The sequence below is a fragment of the Xiphias gladius genome, chromosome 15 (assembly GCF_016859285.1).
Source record: "Xiphias gladius isolate SHS-SW01 ecotype Sanya breed wild chromosome 15, ASM1685928v1, whole genome shotgun sequence".
In the NCBI taxonomy this organism is placed as follows: domain Eukaryota; kingdom Metazoa; phylum Chordata; class Actinopteri; order Istiophoriformes; family Xiphiidae; genus Xiphias; species Xiphias gladius.
Genome location: NC_053414.1, coordinates 22,250,619 through 22,275,076, shown reverse-complemented (window position 1 = coordinate 22,275,076; position 24,458 = coordinate 22,250,619). Strand labels below are relative to the sequence as shown.

Sequence of the window (24,458 nt, the reverse complement as noted above, 5' to 3'; positions counted from 1 at the left end):
TGATTGAAAAAAAAAATATATATATGTATGCATTCAGGAAATTTAATTTACAGGTTCGCAGGGTTTTCTTTTTTCTGTTGTGTCTTAGTTTTGATGAAGAATGACCGTGTAGCTGTTAATAAAACAGCCAAAATCTTTACCTTTCAGCCATAAAAACCAGAACTTACAGTATATATACTATTACTATCACTATCAGGATCTACTACTTGGAAGAGAATGCTGAAAAAAACGTGTTACTGACTTTTAAGCTATAATAAGCAGCATTTACTATTCAAGTGGACTACAAGTCTGGATCATGTGAAGATTTCTAAGACAGAAATCACTGTCCCTCAATACACACAAACACACACACGGTGAAACAGCAAACTGCAGTTTGACTACAGATTAGTTACTCAGCAACACCGGAAGTGCTGCAAAAGATGACGTGATGAGAAGCTTGATTCAGTTCTAGTTATTGTTGGTTTACAGGTGACAATGAGCCGCTGAGGGTGACGTGGAATGCCATGAGCAATAAAGGATTACCATGTATATTTCTGCCTGAGATTCAATAAAAACTTAAAACCTTGTTCACAGACATTAAAAATGTGTTATCTTCTTTCCTCAGTGATATGGGATTGGCTTTGAAAAGGCCGTGAACAGGACGGGTGAAAAATAGCCAACTAGGTTCATCCGTTAATCTGGCTGTGGTGTGTATGTTGTATGAAAAAGGAGTTTATTCACCCATTGAGTGCCTTGAGTCTGCTCTAGGCCTTTCTTACAAAAAAAACATGTTGACATGTCACAGTAGGAAAAGCACAGGTGTAAGTAATAACATGTTTCTGTTCAGCTTCTTTTGTTTCAGAGTCCTGGTATTGTGTAGTGGAATAGACCACAGCCAACATTAATGTTAACACCAGTGCTTTTCCTAGTATGAAGTAGTATGAAGTACAAACGTCTGCTGTGAAAAAGGTCTATTGTAAAGAACACTGTGTCTGATTTAAAAAAAAAAAAACATTCTAGAAAAATTACACTCTTCAACTAGAATGGCACTCAGTAGAGCACGTACGCCCAGAAAAGGCCAAATATTGACAAATATGGTGAAAAAGGCCCTATCTGGCCACGTCGAGGAATGTGATTAAAAAAAAATTCCTGGATCCGCACCAAAATTTAATGGGTTCTTCCCGGGCCCATGCCCCATCCCGCCACCAAGTTGGTCGCAAATTCGGTTCACAACTTTTTTGCGTAATCCTGCTGACAAACAAACAAACCGGCAGACAGACACAGGGGGATCACATAACCTCTTTGGTGGAAGCAACTTTTCAGAGAGCCTCTGACAGAATTTGAGAATTTGTTTTTTCTCCATGAAATTGTCAAGGATGGACAAACTAGCAGGAACAACTGCACAATCTGTAACTGTAAGTGAACTTACATTAAATCAACACTGTGCATCAAATCATATATTACATAATACTTTATATTTTACTGCTCATATCCTGGCTTTCATTTACATCATACCTACAGTAACGTCCCGGTCCTACAGATAAAAATGTCTTGTGTGAGAAAACCAGTGTTAACACGAGTACAGCGATGACCTCTGAATTGCGACCTGGGCATGAGAAAGATAAATTAAGAAAAACAACTCACTTTCCTTGAGAGAGAGAAACTTTGCACTGCAGTTTAATGACAACTCACATTGTCCGATACGGCTCTGCCTTAAAGTTAATGAGCTGACTGGGAATATTATTCAGAATATTGTGAGTAGAGGGCTCCCGGGTGAAATCAGCACACTGAAAAGTAAGCAGAAGAGAGGTCTGTTGAGGGCAACATATGGTAGGGAGAGATGGACAGTCCAACTAAGCTGACGTGGTGCATTTCTTCCACTTAGCCACTGAGTGACACTGTTTTCTTTGATTGGGAGAACATCGCGCTCTAGATATTTCGGGTAAAATGTCCTGCCAAATGTAAATACAGTTTAAGCACAAGGACATTGTGGTAATGTTATTTCCAAACTTTATTTATCCCATAGAGAAAAATTCAACCAAAAAAGGTGAACTATCTAACAAAACAGAGTCAAGCACTAAAATATCAGAGAACACTAGACAGAAGAAAAGAACAGGACACACACAGACTGCGAGTGGCAGGGGCTGAGTCCTTGCCCCCTTTAGCATTCAGTTACTTGTTGTCTTATAAATGTTTACATCCATGATTACCATTTGTTGAGCAACAGCCACAGCACTGACGAGAAAGTAACAAAGCAGTGATACTGTATGAAATGACATTAAATGGGTTATCTAACCCTTTAACATGCCGTCTGACTTTTTAATCTCTGAGTGTCAGTATCAGGTACAGTTGTTCACATCAAGGAAACATGGATGGTAGGAGCAGTTTTACCTTCAAGTGGTAGTTTACCCATTTTCTTTAAGGAGGAAATGCAGACCCATCTCATCTTGAGCCATTACAAAAAGCAACAAGAGTGCAGACCATTTCCGGTGATTTTGACTGAAGATGGCAACGTTTTAGCTCTAGCGAGCCCTTCTTTTATCTCACTGCGCTGTTGATTTTAAAGTTAGAAGAAATCCCATTAAGTGCTGCCAAATATACAGCAGCGTCTGTCATTACCAAAGTATATTTGGGCAATGATGATCAGAACATTTCCATTATAAACTCTTTAGGGATCAATCCAAGATCGGAGTGTAATACCATATTTCAGATGTTAAGTGGTTGATTGAACTTCTCCCTATTTAAATAAAACAGATCTGTATAATCTGACATCTGTAAAGACATTAGAGGTTTCCTCAGTTTTTAAATCTGTGTCTAACAACCATTACTGAAATACTCCAAACCTGGATTGAGGCATTATTGTGAAACCTGTAATAAACAGTAAGTCAACAGTACCAACCATTTCATATTGAGCACACTTTTTAGCTCCAGTAAATAAAAATAAACAAACACAGACAATCAACAAACCAGACCTGGTTGAAAGCGTAGCAGAAATCCATTCAAATACTTGTAGGGTTCTTTGGGTTATTATTGTAGTCTGAGTTACATAGTTGACAGCAGACACTTACTTCTATAGAACAAGATGGTTCATAGAATATCTGATTTCAGTCAATAAAGCCTGATTTGGCAGCTGTCATTCCCAACAGGTGAGATTTCTCCATAGAGACTGCTAATATAAATGCTGGATAATGTAACAGTGTAAAATGTTATTAGAGTGTACATTTGCATTTACAGAAACATGTTTTACACTAGTTATTACACTATCCAGCACAATCGATCCAAGTTGTGTTGAGTATTAGAACGGATTCTGACTCTTTCCCAGGTCTTTCACAAATAAATATATTCTGTATATAGCGACACATCTCACAGTAGCCAGAGTTATAAATCTGTCTGTTACTGAAGAATCTGTATAGCTTAGTAACTAAGGACAACAAGTCACTAAAATACTGTTTAGACCGAATTGGAAAAAGGCTACAACGTCAAATTTTCACGCTCTGGTCAAAATGTGACATTATAGTGTTCCTCATAGGTGTTTTATTTTTGTCTGTCAAATTAAAATTGGACATTGGCTTAGGTGGATAATTGGTAGAAAATACCTTAAATTGCTGACTTTGCAATGTCAGAAACTGTTGGGAACAACAGTAATGACAGCACAAATCATTTACAGCCCAATAATAGTAATATTTAGAATTCATTCAACTCAATAGGAGCAGGGATTGCTAAAAGTGGCCCGTCACCTTTCAAATGGGCCCTCATTCAAAACCAGACCTCCAGCCCCCTTATTATGGAATCTAGACACTTCATGAGATATTAAAGGATTCAAAATGACAATGTAAGTGATGCCTGGTTAGTTTGTACAAAGAGCTGCAGATATTGTTGTCCAAGCCTAAAACCCAGTTCCAATCTCACTTTTTACATGCACTGAAAGCTCAGGAGGACACTGCTGATTAATCCCATTGGATCCTCTGATATCTACTAAAAAAGTCTAGAAAGCAGCAAGAGTTCAGAGATTTCCTCCAAACCCTAACAACTGAACCTGACGTGGGGTCAAGGTCTTCTGGGTAGGTCGTCTGAGGTTTTGAGGCTGAGGAGGGTTTACGGGACGAGGTTCCGGAAAGATGGCGGGGCTCGAGGGGGAACAGGGAATTGAAGGTAACCCTGGTTTCTACACATTCGTCCGACACTTGGGGAAGATGGGTCCTCCCTCAAGCCTTCTCTTTCTTACTATAGATGGAGAGAAGGATGAAGGGACACAGGAAGAAGAGAAAGAAGATGAAGAGGAAAGAGATGTGAAGGGATGAGAGGAGAGGAGGGAGGAAGGGAGACAAGGAGAAAGAGAAAAATTAGAAACAAACAGAACCCGAGAAGGTTCATCATCCTTATAATCTTTAGCTATAGCAGAGCAAAGTTTGCCTGCCTTATTTACATTGCATAAAGCAAAAAGAGAAGCAATTGGAAGCAGGACAGAAAGATCAAAGTTACACAACTTTTGCTGCCAGTGGCTGCAAAAGGAAATGGCTTCAGCAAGAGCTCTGGAACAAAACAAAAAAAAAAACGTACAAGAGACATAGGTAGGATGGTGATAAGAGCAGAGCTGGATTAACCCAACCATCATTTCCCTCTATTGTGTATGCCTTAGTTAGTCATCCGTAATTAGTTTGTGGCAATTTTATTAAGCTCAGTTCTATTTAATAAAATTCACCATGCAACGAGAATATATACTGAAAAAATGAAGGTCAAAACTAAGTTAAAACTAGATTTTAACTTGTGGGTGTTGCATATTAAGAATACTCTACCGATCTACAAACTAACCGCCACACGATGAGGCTGGAGTCTTCAGGGCAAATGAGGGTCCTGGCGCATGGAAAGATTATGAGACTATTTGCCCCTGGGCACAGACAGGTAAAAAGCCCCTCTGTCTCTTTGTGGTCATTTTGTGTCTCTTTATGGCCATTTTGCATCCCTTTGTCATTGTTTTGTAGCGTTGTACTTGTTTCGAGTCTCTGCGTTGTCATGTTGAGTCTCTTTACAGTCGTTTCATGTCTCCTTGTGGTCCTTTGAGTCTCTTTATTGCCTCTCTTTATGAACATTTTATGCCTTTTAACCGAGCTCTATGACTTTCAGTCAAGAAGTACTAAATACTAACAGTCACTTCATAAATAGGTGCTGGCCCAGGGGCCCCCTGACCACTCAGGCCCGTGGGCCATTGCCTGGTTGCCCATTCAGTGATCCATCATCCATGGTCTGGAGCCCTGGAGCCCTTGGGCCCTTGGGCCCTGGAGCCCTGGGGCCCCGGAGCCCTGGGGTCCTGGGGCTCCAGGCCTGGGGTTTGCCCTGTCTGGACAGTTGGTAATCCATCTTTGCATGAGAGCAGTGTATAGAGGAAAAGAGCAGAGCTCAGATGCTGAGCAGAGAAAACAGAATTTCTCCAGATGATAAAAATACCAGATAAGTAGAAAGATACTCTGGGTATTTTGGCTCAGATTAACTATTTGGAAAGTGATGTAGGAAACCGATGAGGGCCATGACGGTTCCTGCAGATTCACAGTACAGCCAAAAGAAGAGAGAACTCCCAGAAACTGCTAAGGCAAGCAAAAAAGGGACAGTTTCGTCCAGCACAATCAGATTTCAAAGACAGATGAGGCACATAGTGGATGCTGTTCGGGGATCAGTGTCTTGGGCATATGACAGCAGTTCAATACTTGACTCTTCAGCATTTTTTAATGTCCATTTTGCAAACTTGATCTTATCTGCACTTTATTCTTGTGTATTTCAAAAGGACGGGTTATTTTAGTCTTTCAATAACTTCAATGATATTTCATTGTTGAGTTTACTTTCTTTTACTTGTGTTGAGAAAAAGTAGAGCACTCTGAATCTTTTCGATAGTGTATATACTATTTAACTGTTTTTGGATATTGTAAAAATTTTCTAGTTTGTTGCCCTTTTGAACAAAATTTGTTACAAATTTTGGGGAAATATCAAAAACTTGTGGCAACAAAATATATATATATATTCTGACTACAGCGAGGAGCAAAAAGCTACAGCTAAATTTGGGAGGCACTGTCAGCGGCCTCTGCAAAGAGATGACTGGAGGAGGAAAAGAAAGAAAGTGATGATAGGTGCTGTAGACAGGCAACAGAAACTCTCAGAGGAGTATGACAGGAGGTGGCAGCAGTTCTGGTGGTCTGGACAAGAACCAGGGGATGTTGGCAGAAGAAAGGCAAGGCTGAGCGGTCAAACCGTGCTGTGTTTGTGTTTCAGTTGTTTTCTTTTTTCTTTTCTTTTTTTTTTACTTTGTCTTGGACTTGAACTTTTTCCCGAAGGCCCTCTCCAGCTCAGGGACAGACAGCGTGAGGGTGAAGGAGCCGTCCGATTCTGACCTGACGACCCGGGCTTAAAGATGACGGGGGAGGGAAAATTACAACAAATTATGACACATACCCTCAACTTCATATGGTTTATGACACAATACAAGCAGACTATGAAAATATCAGAAACAAAGGAAAACCATGACTTGAACCCGAATGTGATCATAATTCTCAGTTTAATCCTTTTCCTGTAATAACCTCCGGTTGAGGAGAAGACAGCCAAAATGGCATCAATTCAGGCACGTATCCACACTCTTTAACCTAAAACGGGTTCTCATAGGAGGTTCAAGAGCAAACACACTCACACACAAACTTAAAAACATTAAAAAGATTATTACGTCCATGGACCATGATCCTTTACGTACATAAAAGGCAAAAATACAAGCAAAGTGGGCGTGACTCACAGTGAGCCACAAGTCATGTTACGTGGTTTTACGGGAAGGCATCTCAGAAAATCTGACATGAGACCAGCTTGTTGACACTAATGCCCACCTCTACTTAACTCTGTGACTCGGCCTGTCTGTCATTCTGTGAATCCACTGCACGAAAACGCTGCTAATGCAGCGCCTTTGAAATCTAATCCAACACCAAATCCACGAATACTAACTAACTCAACTCCACTGTCTTTTGAGTTTTGTTACACTGTAAAAAATAAAAACATATAATAAATAGGAAAGTCAAAAACAAAATCAGTAACACTAGCCTAAATATCTAGTGCATGTGCAAGAAACATTTCCTCCACTGGTTTCATTTTGTCCTCCCTCTCTCTGCCATGCAAACAGTCTTTTCTTAGTGATAGTGTCATAACTTAGGAAGGCACTGTTTTGATTGGCTGGGCCTCTCTAACCGATGATATCACTCTGATTCTTCTATTAGAGTCTGATTAAAGTAGAACTCAAGGAGATATAGTGAAGATAGAGTGTCAGCACTGACGCACATAACAACTAGCACTGCCAAATGCAGTACTACTGAAAGACTGCCCAAGTTATGTAACTGACAAAAGCATAGTGAGGTGAATCAGTCATCAAATACAGTATGTACTTGAAATGTTATCAGTTTGAGTCCAGCCCAATTCCCAGTTCTGCTTCCCTCTGTGCGTTCATGTGCCTGTTTCAAAGCTGCATCTGCACTATCAGATGCATGTGCGTGCGTGCCCGTGACTCACCCAGGTCGTTGTTGTTCATCATGGCGTTGGAGCCTCGGAGGCGCGGGCCCTGCTGGGTGAAATGGTAGCCAAACTTCAACAGAGTGGTGTTTTTCTCCAGCATGCTGGCGATCTCCATCTCCACCTTGTTGCCTAACGGCTGGCTCTGGAGTTTGGAGAGAGAGTGCGGGAGGGATGGAGGTAGAGAGACAGGAAGAGATGGATTAAAAGTGAGTAAAAAAAAAAAAACAGGGATTTGTGGTAGAGAGATGGGAGCCTTCGAGGAAAGGAAAGATTAAAGACAAAAGAGACAACAGGAGGAGTCCACAAACTGAACACTAGTGCCACTACAGATAACAGGGTGAGCTCATAACAGAGGATGAAGCGGCGGGGGTGACATGCTTTTCAAATTTCAGTTGTATATCATTTCAATTAATCAATCAATGGAGCCAGAGGGCAAAGGCATACAAGAGAAAGGTGACAAGCAGTGAGTCACAGATGCAGCATGACACATCACAATGCAATGTAGGAGCATTAGACTAAGTGGCAAAGATGGCCTGTGTACACTACCTGACACACATACCCCCCCACACACACACACACACACATTTTTTGTGCATGTTAAGTGTGTATGAGCCTGCATATACTCAATGCCAGTGGTTTGTGTGTGTATTTGTGTGTTGGTACCTGATTGTCTATCTTGAGCTCCAGTAGCGTGGTGTTATTCTGCAGTGACTCTATTAGGGCCAGGATTCCAGTCCCTGTGATGAAGTTGGACTCAACATTCAGGCTCTTCAGCATCGTGTTCACCTTCAACATCTCTGCCAGTGCCTGAAGAAACACACAGCACACAACAAAAGCTTAATGCGCTCATTGCTTTGTAGCCATTTGCTCTAATATCCTGCTACTGGATTGTAAAAATGAGGGATAACGCACCATAGAGGGTCTCTGACAATCAAACTAATTAAAACCACCAAATAAAAGAGGAGTTAAGCTTGGCTGCTCAGGATCCTCTATTTCAGAGAAATGGAGCAGGGAAATGTTACAGCTATGACTTACAAATGCTACGGGGTCATTGCTTCTGGTTCCTACGATACTGAACCTCTCCACCACAGTGTTCTTCATCAGAGCCTCAGCGTATGCCTTCAGAGTCGGGACAGGGATGTTCTGTGAACAGAAAGACACACCACCAAAATATTACAGCTGAGTAAATGCTCCACGTTACATCTCTTATTTATCCTCAGATCCAAAAAAGAGAATTACATGTATGTTCTTCACCAAAAATCCAAAATTTGTCAGAATACAGAAACATCAGTTCAATTTGTTCATGAAATGCCTCACGTTTCATGAAATAAAATTTTGTGCTGTCTCAAGAAATGTATTTTATGTATTTATGTATTTTATATTCATATTGCAAAATAATCCTTGGGTAATGTTAGTAAATTCATATTTACAAAATATATTATGCAATTTAAATGTAAGTTTATTTCTTAAAAAGTAGCCTTTTAAGTTTTGTCTGCAAAATTAAAATGTGAAAACTAAATTATTTGCACCGAATCTATTTTGATTCTGCTTTTGGAAGATAAGTGTCATCAAACATTACATGTTTTTTGTGTGACAAAGTTTAGCTTCTTCAAGTGTAAGTACTAGAGAAAAGTATAATTAATAGAGGAACAGGTGTCTCATATTAAATATAAAACTTGAATAAGTTTCAGTTACAAACAAAACATCCAAATCCAAGGTAAATCAAACCCTGATGATAGTGAGTTTAGAAATACAGCATTAAGCTCATTTCTTCTCTTGTCATCCTCAACATAACATTCTCACACACACACACTCACACAAACAAACAAACAAACAAACAAACAAACAAACAAACAAACACACACACACACACACACACACACACACACACACACACACACACACACACACACACACACACACACACGCACACGCCCACGCCCACGCCCACACCCACACCCACATTCTTACCCTGATGTTGTTGAGGTTGACCTCAACTAGGTCAGGGTCATTCCTCTTTATTCTCAACAGGGTCTCCTCTACATCAGTGGAGTTGGGCTCCTCATCAGGGACTGGTTTATACTGGGTGCACTGGATCACACCTGGGATACGACACAATTATAGTACACTCTCCTGTGCAGCAGGAATAGACAGCTGAAAGATGGAGCCTTTCTGCACAGGGTCTAACCTGGGTAAATCTTACTGTGGGAACAACACTCATTGAAACATGCCTGTAGTCTTTTCCCCACTTGACACGTGTCTTCATCGAAAGTGTAAGTCTGCAAATTTCTAAATGTACTTCACTGAACACTATAAACAGCATCAGCTGGATGGTTGATTGCTTGAGAGGCTGGTAACACATCTGCCTACAGTCCTGGCCAAACAAAGCATAGCATTCTATACTATTCATGAAAGTACAGTGTTTTCCCACAGTCAATGATCACAATGATTATTGCTCTTGATTATGGGGATCTCTGCTGGATCTCTGCTTTAATATACAAAATCACTAAAATATACTTTTAACTTGAGGGAACAAACCGAAACAAATCATACCATGGTTTTACATATTTTTAACCAATCAACTACATGCCATGTACTTTATATTTCCCATATATTCAGAATTTTTTTTAAAAGGATACCATAACATATATATTTTTTTTTTAAATACCACTTTCCAGGCAGTCATTGGTTTCCATTCATTTTCTTACGGTATGAAAATTAACTTTCAAAGACTTGAACTTGCTTAATACAGGTAATCCATCACAATGAACATGGGTTTTTTTTTACATAAACTGCAGCATAGACCATTCAATCAGTCTGCACATGTAGCTACAGCACACTGCCACACAATTGTATTGTAACTTTAACTAGAATATCAGCAGATGTGACGTTGACTGTGACAAATTATACTGTATAACTCAAGAGAGACTTCAAGTTCCTTAATATTTATTTTTTGTGGTAGTGAAAAAAAGATAACACAGAACTGGATACTTTGTAAAATGCTTGGCAGTGACATGTAATAGAGGATCCAATGATCGAGGTTTACTGGGACAATAAGTGTGTTTTCCTTTATGTATCAGTACTAGATAGTAGATGAGGTTGTAAGATTCAGTAATTATTATCTTTGTAATAAAATGAGCCAAACAACATATCAGGAACCAACAAATTCCTTTGCTAAATTGTCCAGTTTACACCATACAATATTATGCATTTCCCTTCAACCATGCTGTATAAACAATTTTATGCACTGTCCTATGAATCAACTTTGAAAACAAAGCGAGTGACAATTTCAGCAAGCGCTTCAGAAGTTTATAGCTGGCTCTCTTTTTAAGAGACGGTCATATTTGGAAGTGATGTACTCTGTCTCTGTTCACAGCTTTAGGAGAATCTATAGGATGAGCCGCCAACAATGGCTCATTAGCGTGCATATGTGTGCGCGTGTCTCTGCGTGAGGGCGGAATCAAAGTAATAGTGTAAGAAGGATACACAGATGAATCTTCAGTGATATTCCTGGAGGGGCTATAGGACAATGTATGAGTGTCTGTGCACATTTAGTTTTATCTGTTTATTTACTTAGCTTTAATGTGTGTGTGTGTGTGTGTGTGTGTGTGTGTGTGTGTGTGTGTGTGTGTGTGTGTGTGTGTGTGTGTGTGTGTGTGTGTGTAACTGTATTTGTGTATGAAGTGCAACAAAAAAAGATGGAGTCTATTATCTTGGTAAAGTAAACCAACATCCTGCCAAGATGAGATCATTTCACTTGATTCCAATCCAAGTCAACATTTTTCTAGAATGAGGTGATACAGTATTTTCATCAGACTAGCCGAGGGATCTGCTGTATTTCAAGTTACTTTTACTTGTTTCTTGAAAATCCCGGCACCAGCTTTGTGTTTGAATCAAGTGAAGACAGCTCATGCAACTGGCACACTTCTCCACATCAAGACTCAGTAACATACAGTAGGTTTTTGGGTACATGCGTGCAAGTGTGTGTGTGTTTTATGTACTGTTGAGGCCTTGCTTGTTGACTATGGTGCTGCTGGCCAGGGCTTCGTAGTACTGCTGGTTACTCATCAGGGTGTGCATACCCAGGATGGCTGGAAGACAGCAAGAAGACAGAATGAAGATAGAGAGAACAAAGGGAATGAACGGAGGGTCAGAAAAGAAAGACAGGGAGCGTTGCTGAAAAAGAGCCAATAGATTTAGTGATTGTCTAGTTACATCCATACAGTGAACCACCACAGCACAAAAGGACCTGCCGCATCTCAAGCAAGTCAAGCCTGACACTCTCAGTTTGAACAATCGAGCAGTTGTGTTGAGCAGTGTTGTGTGTTCCAAACTGCAATTTAGTTTGACAGTCAGTAATAGGATGATAAATGTCTGCCATGCTAATAAAGGTGACTTTGGTAGGAGATAAAGCTCCATTTGTTTACATTTTTTAAAAATAATGTAATAACCTTTCAGTTCACAACCAGGTAGCAAAAAAAAAAGATGTCATAACATTACTATATCATAACTCACATTTTACTGACCTTAAACCTGTAATTGTTAGTATTAGTATTATATTATTCATGATTTTCATGTGTTTAAAAAAAAAAATGAAGGTTTACTAAATCATGATGACTGTTTATAATGTATGTTGTCAGTCACAGACACATCATGGCGATAGACTGAAAGTTTGCACATGCAGAAGAATATTTGCCACAGTAATAACATCTGCCATGGATTACACAGGCTCTATGATACTCGTGTGTAATGCATGTATGGTTATAGACAGCTGCCTGACTGGCAGTTGAGCTGCACGTGAATCGCTCCATGCAAATGCAGTCTACAGATACCCTGGACGGTGTTCAGCTAGCGAACAGAGAGATCCAGCAGGGATGGAGGAGGTGGAGAAGATGAAAGGACTGATGGAGGGATGAAGGGGAAGGGTGGAGAGAAGGTGGAGGGAGTGCTAGAGGAGATGGAGAACAGTTAGACTGAGTAAAGTTAATTAACAAGGGCTAGTTAAAGGTGAGATGGTGTGTTGACTCTCATTAGTGAGAGTGCGCAGGGGATGAAGATGAAGAATAATAAGACATCTGCATTTTAGCAAAGTCAACACTACAAAAAAAGATTATTCAAAGTCTCATTCAGAGGCTTTGTGCTCTTTTTTTTCTGTTAATTTTTGGTTTGTTTGGGGTCTTTTTTGTTTGTTTTTTTAGTAAATAGAAAAATCCAAGGGGTTTGTATTATAAACATGAGAAAAACAGATGAAACAATAAAACTTGCTAAAAACCAATAATGCCCATTTTTTTCTTTCTGGTGCATGGAGATAAAATCCAGGTAAAATCAATCAATTTAAGCTGATCAACTTCTTTTAAAAAACTCTGCGTATACATATGGTGAAAACTGGAGAAAACTTATGCATTTAGCATATGTGTCTGGGAGGAGATGTGTGTGAAGGCGTGAGTGTGTGTGTGTTACCTGCAATATCACACAGTTCAGCATCAGTAGCACTAGCTAGGGCTTCTTCTAGCTCTGGCTCCAGAGTCACGTTCTCTATGATGGGGTCCACCCTCTTTTTAGGCACCCACGCTTTCCCTGCAACATGAGTCGATAGATTTAATATACAAAAGTTACAAGTACAACTACTGTGATGACTGGTATCACTAGCACCTACATCTTAGCTGATGACATTTTGCATAATTGTAATGTATGTGCTGGAGACAATTTGTGTCCTCTTGGAATTTGGTGTATTAGAGGTCCCCCGCCTCGGACCTCTGCTAAGGTTGAAGTTGCGTGTGGGGAATAACATGAAGTCACCAAAGTCCACGTACTCATAAGGTGGGGGTTGTCCTGCCCCAACGGGTGCAAGTATAAGCCAGCCGTAATTACGACTTGGAAGTTGACATGAACAAATCAGAAACTCGCTGTCACGCTAACTCCAATATGACATAAATGTGGCATCAGTGCCGCACAGTTCAGTTGGTACACAGAAAACCTATGTAACCATGACACATAAATTACTGTCATGACCTTTCAACTTCATCTACTGTAGACAGAAAAAAAATACCTGTGTGTGTGGTCAGCTCCTCGAGTTACAGCCGGACATTTTTCGACCTCCGTTTAAACACAGGTTGCTAGCAGCAGAGTGGTAAGTTTATCTAGAGAGCAGGGTAGCTTTCTGAAAGTCACCCGGGTCCTCTCCCTGGGTCCAGTGCAACACTTGATTTCGCCACATTGTTTAACACACTTTTAAAGCTGTGACGAGTAAAAAATTAACCTGTTTCAAGCCCCGCAACGACGCAAACTGGAGTAGGTTTTTGGAGTAGCTCTTCAGGGTGAGCGGCAAACAGAAAACGTGAAGCAGCTGCAAGTGGAGTGACTGCAGGAAGCTCTGAACAGGGAGGAGAGACTGCTGCTGCTGCTCCACGCCGCTCATTTCATCCAGTAACTGGCCATTCCACAGTAAGAACTGGAACTTGAACGCCTTGCCCAGCGGTACCTTGGTACAGCTGCTTAGCACGGAGAGGATATTGCTAGTTCACTTTCCCCACCTGCGGTTTTACTGCTGGTCTGTGAAATTAAATTGAAAGGTCTGGGGTCCTCTAAGCACACAAGATAGACTGCAGTGAGGCTGGCAACGTAACACCAGCAAAGAAGATCATGATGAAAGTGACAGCAGGGAGACCTTCTAGAGTTTCACATAGAGATGTCTGGTATCTCTCACCATCCCTCACAGATCTATGTGCACACTAGACTGGTGCTGGCTTACTGACAGGTGCCGGCTCATTGTACTCATGAATACTTCTGATTTCCATCCATTTACAATTTCTTTTCCCCCACTCTCAAGGATCGGCGAGTCCACCCTCTCCTCAGCTCACATACTTGGATAACTCGGTTATCTTTAATTTTCAGGGAAACCAGACGTTGTTGACATTAATTGTTCTTGTCTCTTTTCACTTTATAAAAACAGTGCTTTGAGCCAGACAAAGCCACTTATTCATCTTAGTAGATTCACTCTAAAAAACAAGTTCCTACCTCTCTTCTCCCCTGTGAAGGGAACCAGGTCTTCTCTGTCAGGATGCTCTTTGGCTTGTTTCTCCAGATGGGCCAGGAGGTTATCTCTCTGAAACGTTCCTGTCGGAGCTTTCTTAGTCTGGTCCTTCTGCCGCATCCCAGCTGGCAACAATGCATTCTAGCCAAGGAAGGGAGTATACATAATTTACAGGACTGGCACTGAGTATTGGGGAAAAAAACGTTCAATTCTTTCTGAATTTGTCTCACTTCTTTCTTCCTATCATAGTAGTTCAATCCTATAATACCTTGAAACTTCAATGCAGGGCAGTGCAGAACAAATTAGTCCAGGATTTCTTCCTTGCTCCAGTAATATTACTGAATAAAACAGTAAATGATATCTCAATTATATGCCTTCCAAACATCATTGGTACCATTGACTGTAATGTTTTTGTGCAGCACTTTTAGGAGAGAGAAAACAAAAATACAACACAAGTACTACGGTATTAGAGCAAAGTGGTTAGATATAGAGATGGTGCTACGGTATCTTTGCTCTGGTTAATGTAACTTCCGCATCAGTTCCCATCTCTACTGCAGGCCAGCAAGGGAACGGGACATTTCCCAGAGCTTTTCTGCACACCAAGTTATTTTCAACCTAACGCCACATTCAAAACCAAGCAACCAAGTTCTTCTAAGTGCTACTTATAGCTTCATATCTTATCTGTCCTCTCAGCACTTAGAGGCCTCTCTCTACTCTTAACTCTCTGTCTCTCTCACTCTCTTTGCCTCTCAATTTATTCTTCTGCCTTTAGTCTCTCTCCTTCAATCAGAAGCTTCCAAAAAAACAATACTGCCAAAGGAGCAGACTAATTTTCAAAAAGATGCCAAACAATTTCCACAGACCACATTTTCACAATTGTTTGGTTTTGAAATAAAGTCTTTAGAGTTTATATATCTCTCTCTATATATATCTATATAGAGTCCAGGGTATATCACACCATCACTGTCAAGCTTTTTATGTCACACAGTTATATCAGCTGTAGATAACAGGCCTCCTACACAGTCCCAGCATGAAACTGTCTTTCCCTCCTGTCCCTGCTAGCTGTACTTCCCTCTCTACTTTTTCCCAGTAATTCCGCCCCATGCTGTAACTCATTTGGACTATCTCTCTCTTCCTCTCACAAGCCACAGCAGTCATCTGTAAGCAGATGACTGTAACTTGTACAGTACATGTCTGTGAGCACAAGTCTGAGATCCAGGGACTAACTTTTAAGATATATGAGTTAAGTAAAAAGTGACATTTTCCTTTTAAACCTGCAATAACTGATTTTTTGGCCACTTGGGAGCAGTGAAAACAAGTTGTAAACACATTAACATAAAGTATTATTAAATTAAAAAGCTGATATGACAAACTTCTTAGCATACAGTTGGTTGTTTACACATCCAGCAGATACAGAGCAACATTAGCATTTTATTTGGAGTCGTGTTTCTGGCCACCTAATGAACATAAGTCCAATATTCGCTCTACTTTTAGCTTTGGTTTGGTCTCCACCAACTCCTGAGAAAAATATCTGGCTATTCAGCTGCTAAATGCTCCACCATGTTCCACAGCTATTTACTGAATTTGTCTGCTGCCATTTGATGCTGGGCAGTGTAAAGTTGGTTTATCAAATCTTTTTCAGTGAAAACAGCTGCACGCTGCTGGAAACAGTGCATTAATTAGTGCAGCTTTAAGTTATATGGGTTGAGTGAAAAATTAAAAATTCAACTTTCAATGATTTAAGAATTGTTACCAGTAATTTAAGGTACATGTGATTTATATGAACCTATTCCAGAATAAAGCAGCACACCAGAGCAGTAATCCTAAATGTAACAAATCTCAGACTTCAAGTGGGAGCTGAAAGGATGTGGCCATGGTGTCTTTGTAGAAGTAAACAGTCAAAGTTGTAGTGTGTAAGTGTATGACTGTGACGCAGTACTGTATGTATTAAAACACAAAATGTTCTCTAAATGATTGACAAAAAATTTGTCTCTCTACACTCACAGTAAAGTTGGCAAACATGTTGTTTTTTTGTCCACAATGATGAAGCTTTCTTAATGGCTTACTGTAACTGATGTGGGAAGCCTTGCTGGGAAGATTACAGTGTGTTTAAAAGAAAAGGGGCACTTTACTGTTGTGGAAAATGTTACCCTCATAAACAGGCAAAAACAAGGTAAGAATGCACACAGTTTCCTCTGTTTATGTCATGGAGTCCCTCCGGTCACTCAGTGCTGGCAGCAGTGTCACTAACGCGCACACACGCACACACACACACACACACACACACACACACACACACACACACACACACACACACACACACACACACACACACACACGCACACACACACAGTCCTGCAGATTACGCCCTTCCAGTCATCCCCTCAGCATTGAGGGGGAATCAAGTCTCTTTATGAGCTGACATTCATCACAAAGCTACTACAGCTGTTGTCACCACCTGGACCAATAATAAAACCATGATACACCACCCGACCTCCCATAGACTGCACTCAATACAAATAGAGAAATACTGTAAATGACAGCGGAAAAGGTGACTAAATGTGACAAAATGAGTCACATGGTTGAGTATTTTCTAGGTACTTTGCTTAGCCCTAATAACCAAAGTTGTCTCCTATACTTCCTCACTCATATATTTAACTAATGATTATTTTCAAGATGGTTTAATCTGAATTAATTGATTATTTTTTTCAATAAATTATCTATGTTGGTGTCAGAAAATAGCAAATCCAAATCTGACATCTTTAAACTGCTTGTTTTGTCCAACCAACTGTCAACAAACCAAAGCGATTTAGTTTACAATTATGTAAGAAAGACAGACGCAGCAAATCTTAATATCCAAGAAGCTGGAACCATCAGTGTTTTGCATTTTTGTCCAATTAATGACTGAAAAACCAATAGATTATCAAAACTTTGTTGATTTTCTATCAAGCACTAAAATATATTATCTGTATGTACTGTATAGATCCCCAACTGTTTAATTTCTTAATTTAAGTTACCTTTACTGATGCCATCACTTAATTCCACATAGAGGATTACTTGTTTATTATCTCCGCCAAGGAGGTTATGTTTTCATCTGTGTCTGTTTGTTTGTTTGTCAGCAGGATTACGCAAAAAGTACTGAAGTGATTTGCACCCAACTTGGTGGAGGGATGGGGGCATGCGTCAGGGTTGAACCCATTACACTTTTGGGGCAGATCGGGATCATTTACTATGAATTTAAATTTTTTCCTCCGAAGTCTGGTGTATGTTGTTTGACATTAGCCTTGGCAGAGGTCTGCGCTTTAATGAACGCATTATCTAGTGTCAGCTGTTACAATTTTGGCCAAATCATGTACACCCTCAAACAACACTTTTAAAATTTCTACAACTGGATAATCCAGACAGTTCTATTTGGATATAACCTTTCTCCCATTATCTTTACCATGGATAAAGTGCGTGATACAGTAAGATAGTATATAAAATATACTGTGTGAACCAAAAACTGATTACAGTCAATGAGAGAATATAAACTCTAACAAGCCTAATGGTCACATTGTGCAGTAACCCTAACTGCCCTAACTGCACATGCATTCGAAGCGCAGTCAATCAGCTGCCACTGAACTAACACTGCAGAGACCATTATTTACATTGGAGCCATTTACTCATGAGAAAATTTAAGGGCATTTAATGTTTTGCACTTAACACAGTTTGACTGGCTAAAAACAGAAATTACCAGCTAATGTCAATCCAAATGAAAACACCAGGACATGTAGCTGTAGTGATATACAGTATACTGCAGTATATTATATCAGGGAGCTCTATTAAGCCTGGTTTACTGTGACAGGAACAGCTTCTTATGGACTTTATATTATAAACTTACATCAGGATCCAGCTCCTCTAATTCATCCTCTAACCGCTGCAGCTCTTCCTCTGAGAGTTTCTTCAGCAGCTCGTCCTCATCTATGTCCCTGTACTTCTCCATCTCCTTCCTCAACACCGACATGATGGACAGCACACCTGGAATCATAGATTAAGTCACTTCAATATGAAATGCATACAAACCTTTGCAAAATGCGCCGATACACAAAGTTAAAAGTGTTGTCACTGGTTGGATTTTCTGTTCAGGAGGATTACCTGACATTAAATAGCAGCACGCTGAACGGTGAACTTCAGGTACAACACGACTTTACCCCTTAAAACAAAATTAACTATATATTTGGCCAACTTTCATCTGATTTCTGGCAATGAGAGTTTGCTTTCAGAATAACGATTGTGCATTTAAATTTCTCGTACTTCAAATTGCTTTAGGTGATATAATTAGCAATTAAACCAAACTTTTACTTCTATCAACATTATCGCTTGTCTTGTATTCTCTTTGCAAGGTTTAGATTTCAGAAATGTGTGTGAGATATCACATTAGGCGTGCCAAGGTAAGTTTATACTGTACAAACACACAAAGGGATTTGAGAGGAATTCCAACGGTTCCCTTACCTCAATAACCCCTCCACGCAAAAAGGCGAAATGTAGATCAGGAGCCTGGAAGACCCTGGGATTTGAGAAAATAACTATAGCTGTGAATGGAGACAACTAATAAGAAAACGGTAATAAAATTAATGGTGAAACAACAGTGTTTAAAGAGTCAGAGAAATGCTAAACTGGTTGTAACAGTTGACTGGCAAAGGAGAAAAAGGCAGATATACGCTAACCATACATCACTCAATGCTGCGCTTTGCCGTAAAAACTTGACTGTACTCACCTCAATGAGCCGCAGCTCAGGGGTAAAATAACAGCAAAGGCAGCCAAGTGCCTGCAGTGCTCTTGGGAAAGAGACGGACCTGGAGGAGGCAGAAGCAGACAGTGACGAGAGATTAATAGCTCTCTGAATTAGAAGGCAACAAAGACATCAAGTCATCTATGGAGAAAGAATTGAAATAGCATATTCCACTGCTTTTTTTCCTTTTTCTTCTCATTTCTCCTTCACTCATTCACCATTTCTTCTGAGAGTAACTGACAGGATTACAGCTACATAAGGGAGGAAAAGAAAATTGTGTTCTAAGTAGTGTTAAACTTTTTTTTTTTATGCCATGTCATAAAACCCATTTTGCAGTTTTTAGTAGCTCCTCATCGAACTGCCATATCTGAAATGCTTTTGGTAAAATGTAACCTTTACAGACCATCCGATGCTGCGTTCACTGCAGACACACTGAAGTTTCTTTTTTCGGTTTCACATTCCTCTCGTAGTCAAATTGCACGTGGAAGCGTTTTGGCCTGATAGTGGAAGAATAACGTCAAGTTTCCTCATAAGGCAACTTGTGTTATTTTCCCAAACTGGATTTGTTAGCTGGACTTCTTTAGGGTAGGAATAGTTTAAAGGAAAAGTCACACATTTTGGGAAACATAGTTTCATTTACTCACTTTCTTGCTGAGAGTTCGATAGGAAGACTGATACTACTCTCATGTCTGTACGCTAAATATGGAGCTCAAAGACTGGAAATGGGGAAATAACTAGCCTGTTTCCCTGTTTCCAGTTTTTATGCTAAGCTAAGCTAACCAGCTGCTGGCTGGAGCTTCATATTTGCTATACAGACATGAGAGCTTATCAATCTTATCATTTTCCAAAATGGCATTTCCCATAATGTTAATCTTTTCCTTTAAAACCAGCTATCATGAAAAAAAAATCCAGCTAACAAATCCAGTGTGGTATCTATCTATCTTCTAATCTACCTCTTTGCGAGAAAGGGAATAATCTTATTTATGTCAAGCTATAATTCTTTGTTGGGGATATAACATTTTGGGATTGGTCTACGTGGTGTAATTTATGTTACCACATTTAAGAGGAAAGTGAAATTCATTTTGTGAGTTAGATTTGCATTTTCAAACCTGAGAAAAACTAGAAAAAAAAAATCATACATTGTTGTAGGCTGGAAATGTGGCTTACAACAATGTCACCTACTGACTGGATTCTCTCTACAATAAAAAAGAGTGGTGTTGGTTCTTTGATGTTTTTTTTAATTATTATCATTATTACTCACTTTGAACAAGGATATGAGAAGAGAGACAGTGAGAAGCTTACATAAGGCTGTTCTGACTGTTTGATTGGTTGGCTAGTCCCCTGGGTGACGTGAAGGGTATCGTGAGAATGTGTTTGAATATAAAAAACAGGCTTAAAACATCTGAAGTCACTGAAGATTGCAAATGGCACATAACCGGAGATAACCTGCCAGTGTTATACTGACCAGCTGTTTGCCTCAGTACAACAACAGACCGCTGGAGCGTGATTTGCTACAGTAGCTACATGGACAAGTTCCTTTTATTTTCCATGAATATAACAGCAGACAAACATTTAACTAGCACCAGTTTTCACCTGTTCACCTGTCATGTTGTCTGGCTAAACTAACGCTCCACTTCCTTTGTGTTATATCCTGTTACTGACATGTCTGCCATGAAGCCGTGTCAGAATGCAGCTCTGCTTTTCCTCTCAAAGCACTCTGCTGAAAAGTATAAAAGTCAACCCCCGGATAAACCAAATATCTTGTCTGGAAATGTGTTTTTCTCGCGCTTTCTTTCTCAGCCGGCAGCGGGGAGAGAAACTCTCGATGCATTTTCCTCTCTCTCTCTAACTCTCTACACGGCGGGACAGAGTCTTGGCTGTGGGACCAGATGACTGACGATGGGTGAGCTGCAGTGGAACATTTGTGGGTCACAACACCGAATGATCGGCATACGCGCTGCCTCTAAGCCCTGGTTCCTTAAAACTCGGGGTCAGCGTTTGAAATGCGTTGCGAGCTGCTGCTGATAGATCCCCACATATCAGGACTAATAATAACTTTACTGAGCCCACATCCAAGCACGAAAATGAACTCAAATTAGGCTGAGATGGATCTTAAAATCCAACCAAAGAGCAAGAAATATAGCATTCATGGAGTACAAATTTGAGTGCAAACTTTCTGTTTGATCTCAAGTATGTCAGCAAGTGTGTTTTGGCTAACCTCCTAAAAGGTAGGGTCAAGCGTGCCGTTCTTTTGTTCTGCTTTCTCTAAGATCCACGACGAGACAAGTTTCCAAAACCAAAGATGAAGAACTGGGCTGAACTCCAAATAACAGTGTAAGTCTGCTGGAAGACACTGACCTGCTCTGATGATATCAAACAGACCCGCGCCTGTATTTATAACATTTCCACTGGTTCTGCTTCATTAGAGGCCATTCACTGAGGAGAAAGGAAGAACGACCAGAGGACCTAAGTCTGAATCTACCCTGTAAAGTCATAAACACTTGACTTGACCCTTGCCCTCTAAACCAGGCCTGTCCGGCCTCAAGCCTCTAAGAATAGCAGCACTGATGCAGGATCATTAATCAAGTCAAATGAGTGTAAAATCTTGAAATTGATGTTATACGGCTACTGCTCTCACGGGAGCACAGCCTCTCTCACGGTAAACATAAAAATAAGATATCACAATTCTAATATCTGTTTTTAACCACAGTTACAAAATGCAGCTTCTTGTGCAGAACAACGTGCTATGATGATCAGCAATTTCTTTCTCAATCTTTCAGTTTGGTTTTAAACGTAAACCCTGATGTAGCTGCAACCTTTTCGACTTTTTTTTTTTCAGCCATCACATGCACATAAATCTCCGTAAAACTCACACATGCTCCCAGAGTGGCCAAAAACTCTTATAGCCAATAAATCAGCACATAAAACACAGCAAGAGCCCAGCAGATGACTTCCTGTTAAATGTCCTCAAACAGCTTACATTCATGAAAACATTACATGTACTTAGCGTGTGAATATTTCAAGAAAAAGTTCTTCAGCTTGGCAAGGCCAAGAGGTATTGCTATCATCTCTACGCCAGTGTCATACTCAGTTACCAAGTAGTTTAAACTAGGGGGTCTGACCCTATCCTTCATGTGTATACTTTAACAAGAAAAGTATTTTATAGATTCTGACGCGAATAAAATAACAATTAATGCTAGAAGCTCCAGATCCCTCTCGAGACCCCAGAGAATTCTGACCAGATGCTAATTGCAGGTTTGAAGGTGGATCGGTAGTTGGACATTGAAAATAATTGATACTCTTTTATCGCCTGGAATTGTGACAATTGTATGCCGTCTGTCTAAAATGTTTTTTCTAAGTTTGCAGTTGTTCGAATTCCGCAGGTCTCCAAAACGGCCCAGTAGAAAACAGCTGAGAGGCAACTGCCCTGCTAACCCCATCTGCCACATGTCACAATGCATGTGGCAGAGATAAGCTACAGGACAGTGTGTGTGTGTATGTGTTTTCTGCTGTGACAGTAATAAGGGTGTCCACTTACTTGGTAGATTAAAGAATAGCACTGAAACAATGCAGATGATTACTAAATCGACTAGTACGCTTTACAGAGTCTCCAGTCCAGTCAAGTTGTTACCATATACTTCACATCGTATGTAAAGGTGAGATAGCAGTAGAGTGAAAGTCATAATCAAATAGTCATTCTCTTATTAGACAATTTTTTTCTCCGAAAACTGAAATTAAACTGTCCGTTGTTTTTCTTAGGATACTGAACCAACCAGCGACAGGCTGCTGTGTTGCCAGTCCCTGCTTCTGGGACCAGGATGGATCGTGGTCTGTATAATCAGGGGCCTAGCAGCTCACTCATTTGTGCATTCTGCAGAGGTCAAAGTGTCGCACTGTTCAACCACGTCTCTTCACTAATCGGAGTGTTGTTTCAGGTTAGCTGCTGATGCGATTCATTACTACACCCAGAGATGAAGAATGGGCTTATGGATACATAATGCATGCATGGAAGACCAAAACTGACTAACAAAGGTTACAAGGCTCCATATATTCTATTCTGACGTATGTAGGTCACAGAGCTGACAACCGACATGTCAGCGGACAACTGTTGCCTTTCACAGCACTTGTTGACAGAAATTCCAATTATGCAAGACAGTGATACTTGAATCTTGAATTTTAACATACATACTGATTTTGTTATGCCATTAACTACCAAGCTGACACATCTGAGGTCATGGGCCCAACCATGCCACGACTGTAGGCAATACAATGAGTGTTTTAGTTTGATCTGAAATTTAACTCAGGTTACCAGATGCTGCAAAAGGCCAGAGTGAAATCAGAGGATTATACTAATCATCATCATAAGTCGCTGGTATTAAATTAGTCAGCAGAGAAAAACTGACACATTACTCGTGTCCAGGGGCCCAAGTAGCCGTATGTAGGATACCTGTGCAGGGCTTTGGTGTTAGGACTTGCAGTGTCTTTCTGTGGAAGCCTACAACAGCCAATAAAACATTTTCCAACAGGAAGGAAAACCTTAGCGGTGACATAAAATAAATAAATAAATAAAAATAAAAGCTATTTCTGAATTTCCCTCAAAACGCCCCCTTTATTTTCAATGACCTCATGGAAACTTGTTGGAAAACGGTTGCCCTGCTCCCTGTCTGAAGCCCGATGTGTGATCTTCACTAATTTGACTGTGCAGTGTAATTTTCTTTTGCATTTATTTCCGTACCTCCTCCAGCGCTATTTATAGCCGGACGGTCCCGCTGGGTGACAGCAACGAATACTTTGACCAGATATGGTTTCCTTCAGAGCCGCCTGGAGTCGCACTGCGAGGTCCGCTTTTGCTGCGAGCGCGCGCAACCCGGGAAACCGCCGACAACCTCCGCTAGACGAGACCGTCCATGACCCGCAGGTAATCCTCAATCCGGCAGATTTCGGCGTGCTCACCCAAGTCTACTCCCCCGTGCCCGGTCGTCTCTCGGTGCGTTTGCGGACGCCGAATCCCATCTCCCGCAAAGGGCAAAGTAAACTTATGAGGAGAGGTCCTCCTCCTCCGCCTCCTTCCCCTCCTTCCCTCCCCCACCCCCCCACAAACGGCTGCCCTGTCACTCCAGTGATGTCATGTGGTGGAGC

General features: G+C 40.5%; 1 protein-coding gene across 3 annotated transcripts; it reads right to left on the bottom strand.

Annotated features, from left to right (window-relative positions):
• Nucleotides 1–1,972: 1,972 nt before the first annotated feature.
• On the bottom strand, nucleotides 1,973–24,375 carry tmod1 (tropomodulin 1). 3 transcript variants are annotated; one of them, XM_040146581.1, is made up of 13 exons: nucleotides 24,055–24,375; nucleotides 19,305–19,383; nucleotides 19,040–19,119; nucleotides 18,429–18,565; nucleotides 14,533–14,689; nucleotides 12,976–13,092; nucleotides 11,517–11,606; nucleotides 9,487–9,617; nucleotides 8,551–8,658; nucleotides 8,179–8,322; nucleotides 7,513–7,657; nucleotides 6,273–6,372; nucleotides 1,973–4,203 (listed from the first exon to the last, which is right to left on the bottom strand). In XM_040146581.1, the coding sequence occupies exons 4-13, from the start codon at nucleotides 18,549–18,551 to the stop codon at nucleotides 4,185–4,187; spliced, it is 1,134 nt and encodes a 377-aa protein (XP_040002515.1). In that variant the 5' UTR covers nucleotides 18,552–18,565; nucleotides 19,040–19,119; nucleotides 19,305–19,383; nucleotides 24,055–24,375; the 3' UTR covers nucleotides 1,973–4,184. The 3 variants fall into 3 exon arrangements, with proteins under 3 accessions (XP_040002515.1, XP_040002514.1, XP_040002516.1); XM_040146580.1 differs by having other exon boundaries at nucleotides 19,040–19,094; XM_040146582.1 differs by lacking the exon at nucleotides 6,273–6,372 and having other exon boundaries at nucleotides 19,040–19,094; nucleotides 24,055–24,372.
• Between the last annotated feature and the right edge of the window lie 83 nt (nucleotides 24,376–24,458).

Excerpts from the sequence above, each read along its gene's own strand:
- tmod1 (XM_040146581.1), bottom strand. The coding sequence starts at position 18,551 with ATGTCGGTGTTGAGGAAGGAGATGGAGAAGTACAGGGACATAGATGAG. Across the intron at positions 13,093-14,532 it reads CTTCACAGGGGAGAAGAGAG|GGAAAGCGTGGGTGCCTAAA; the intron begins GTAGGAACTTGT and ends CTCATGTTGCAG. Across the intron at positions 6,373-7,512 it reads GATGAACAACAACGACCTGG|CCCGGGTCGTCAGGTCAGAA; the intron begins GTGAGTCACGGG and ends GTCATCTTTAAG.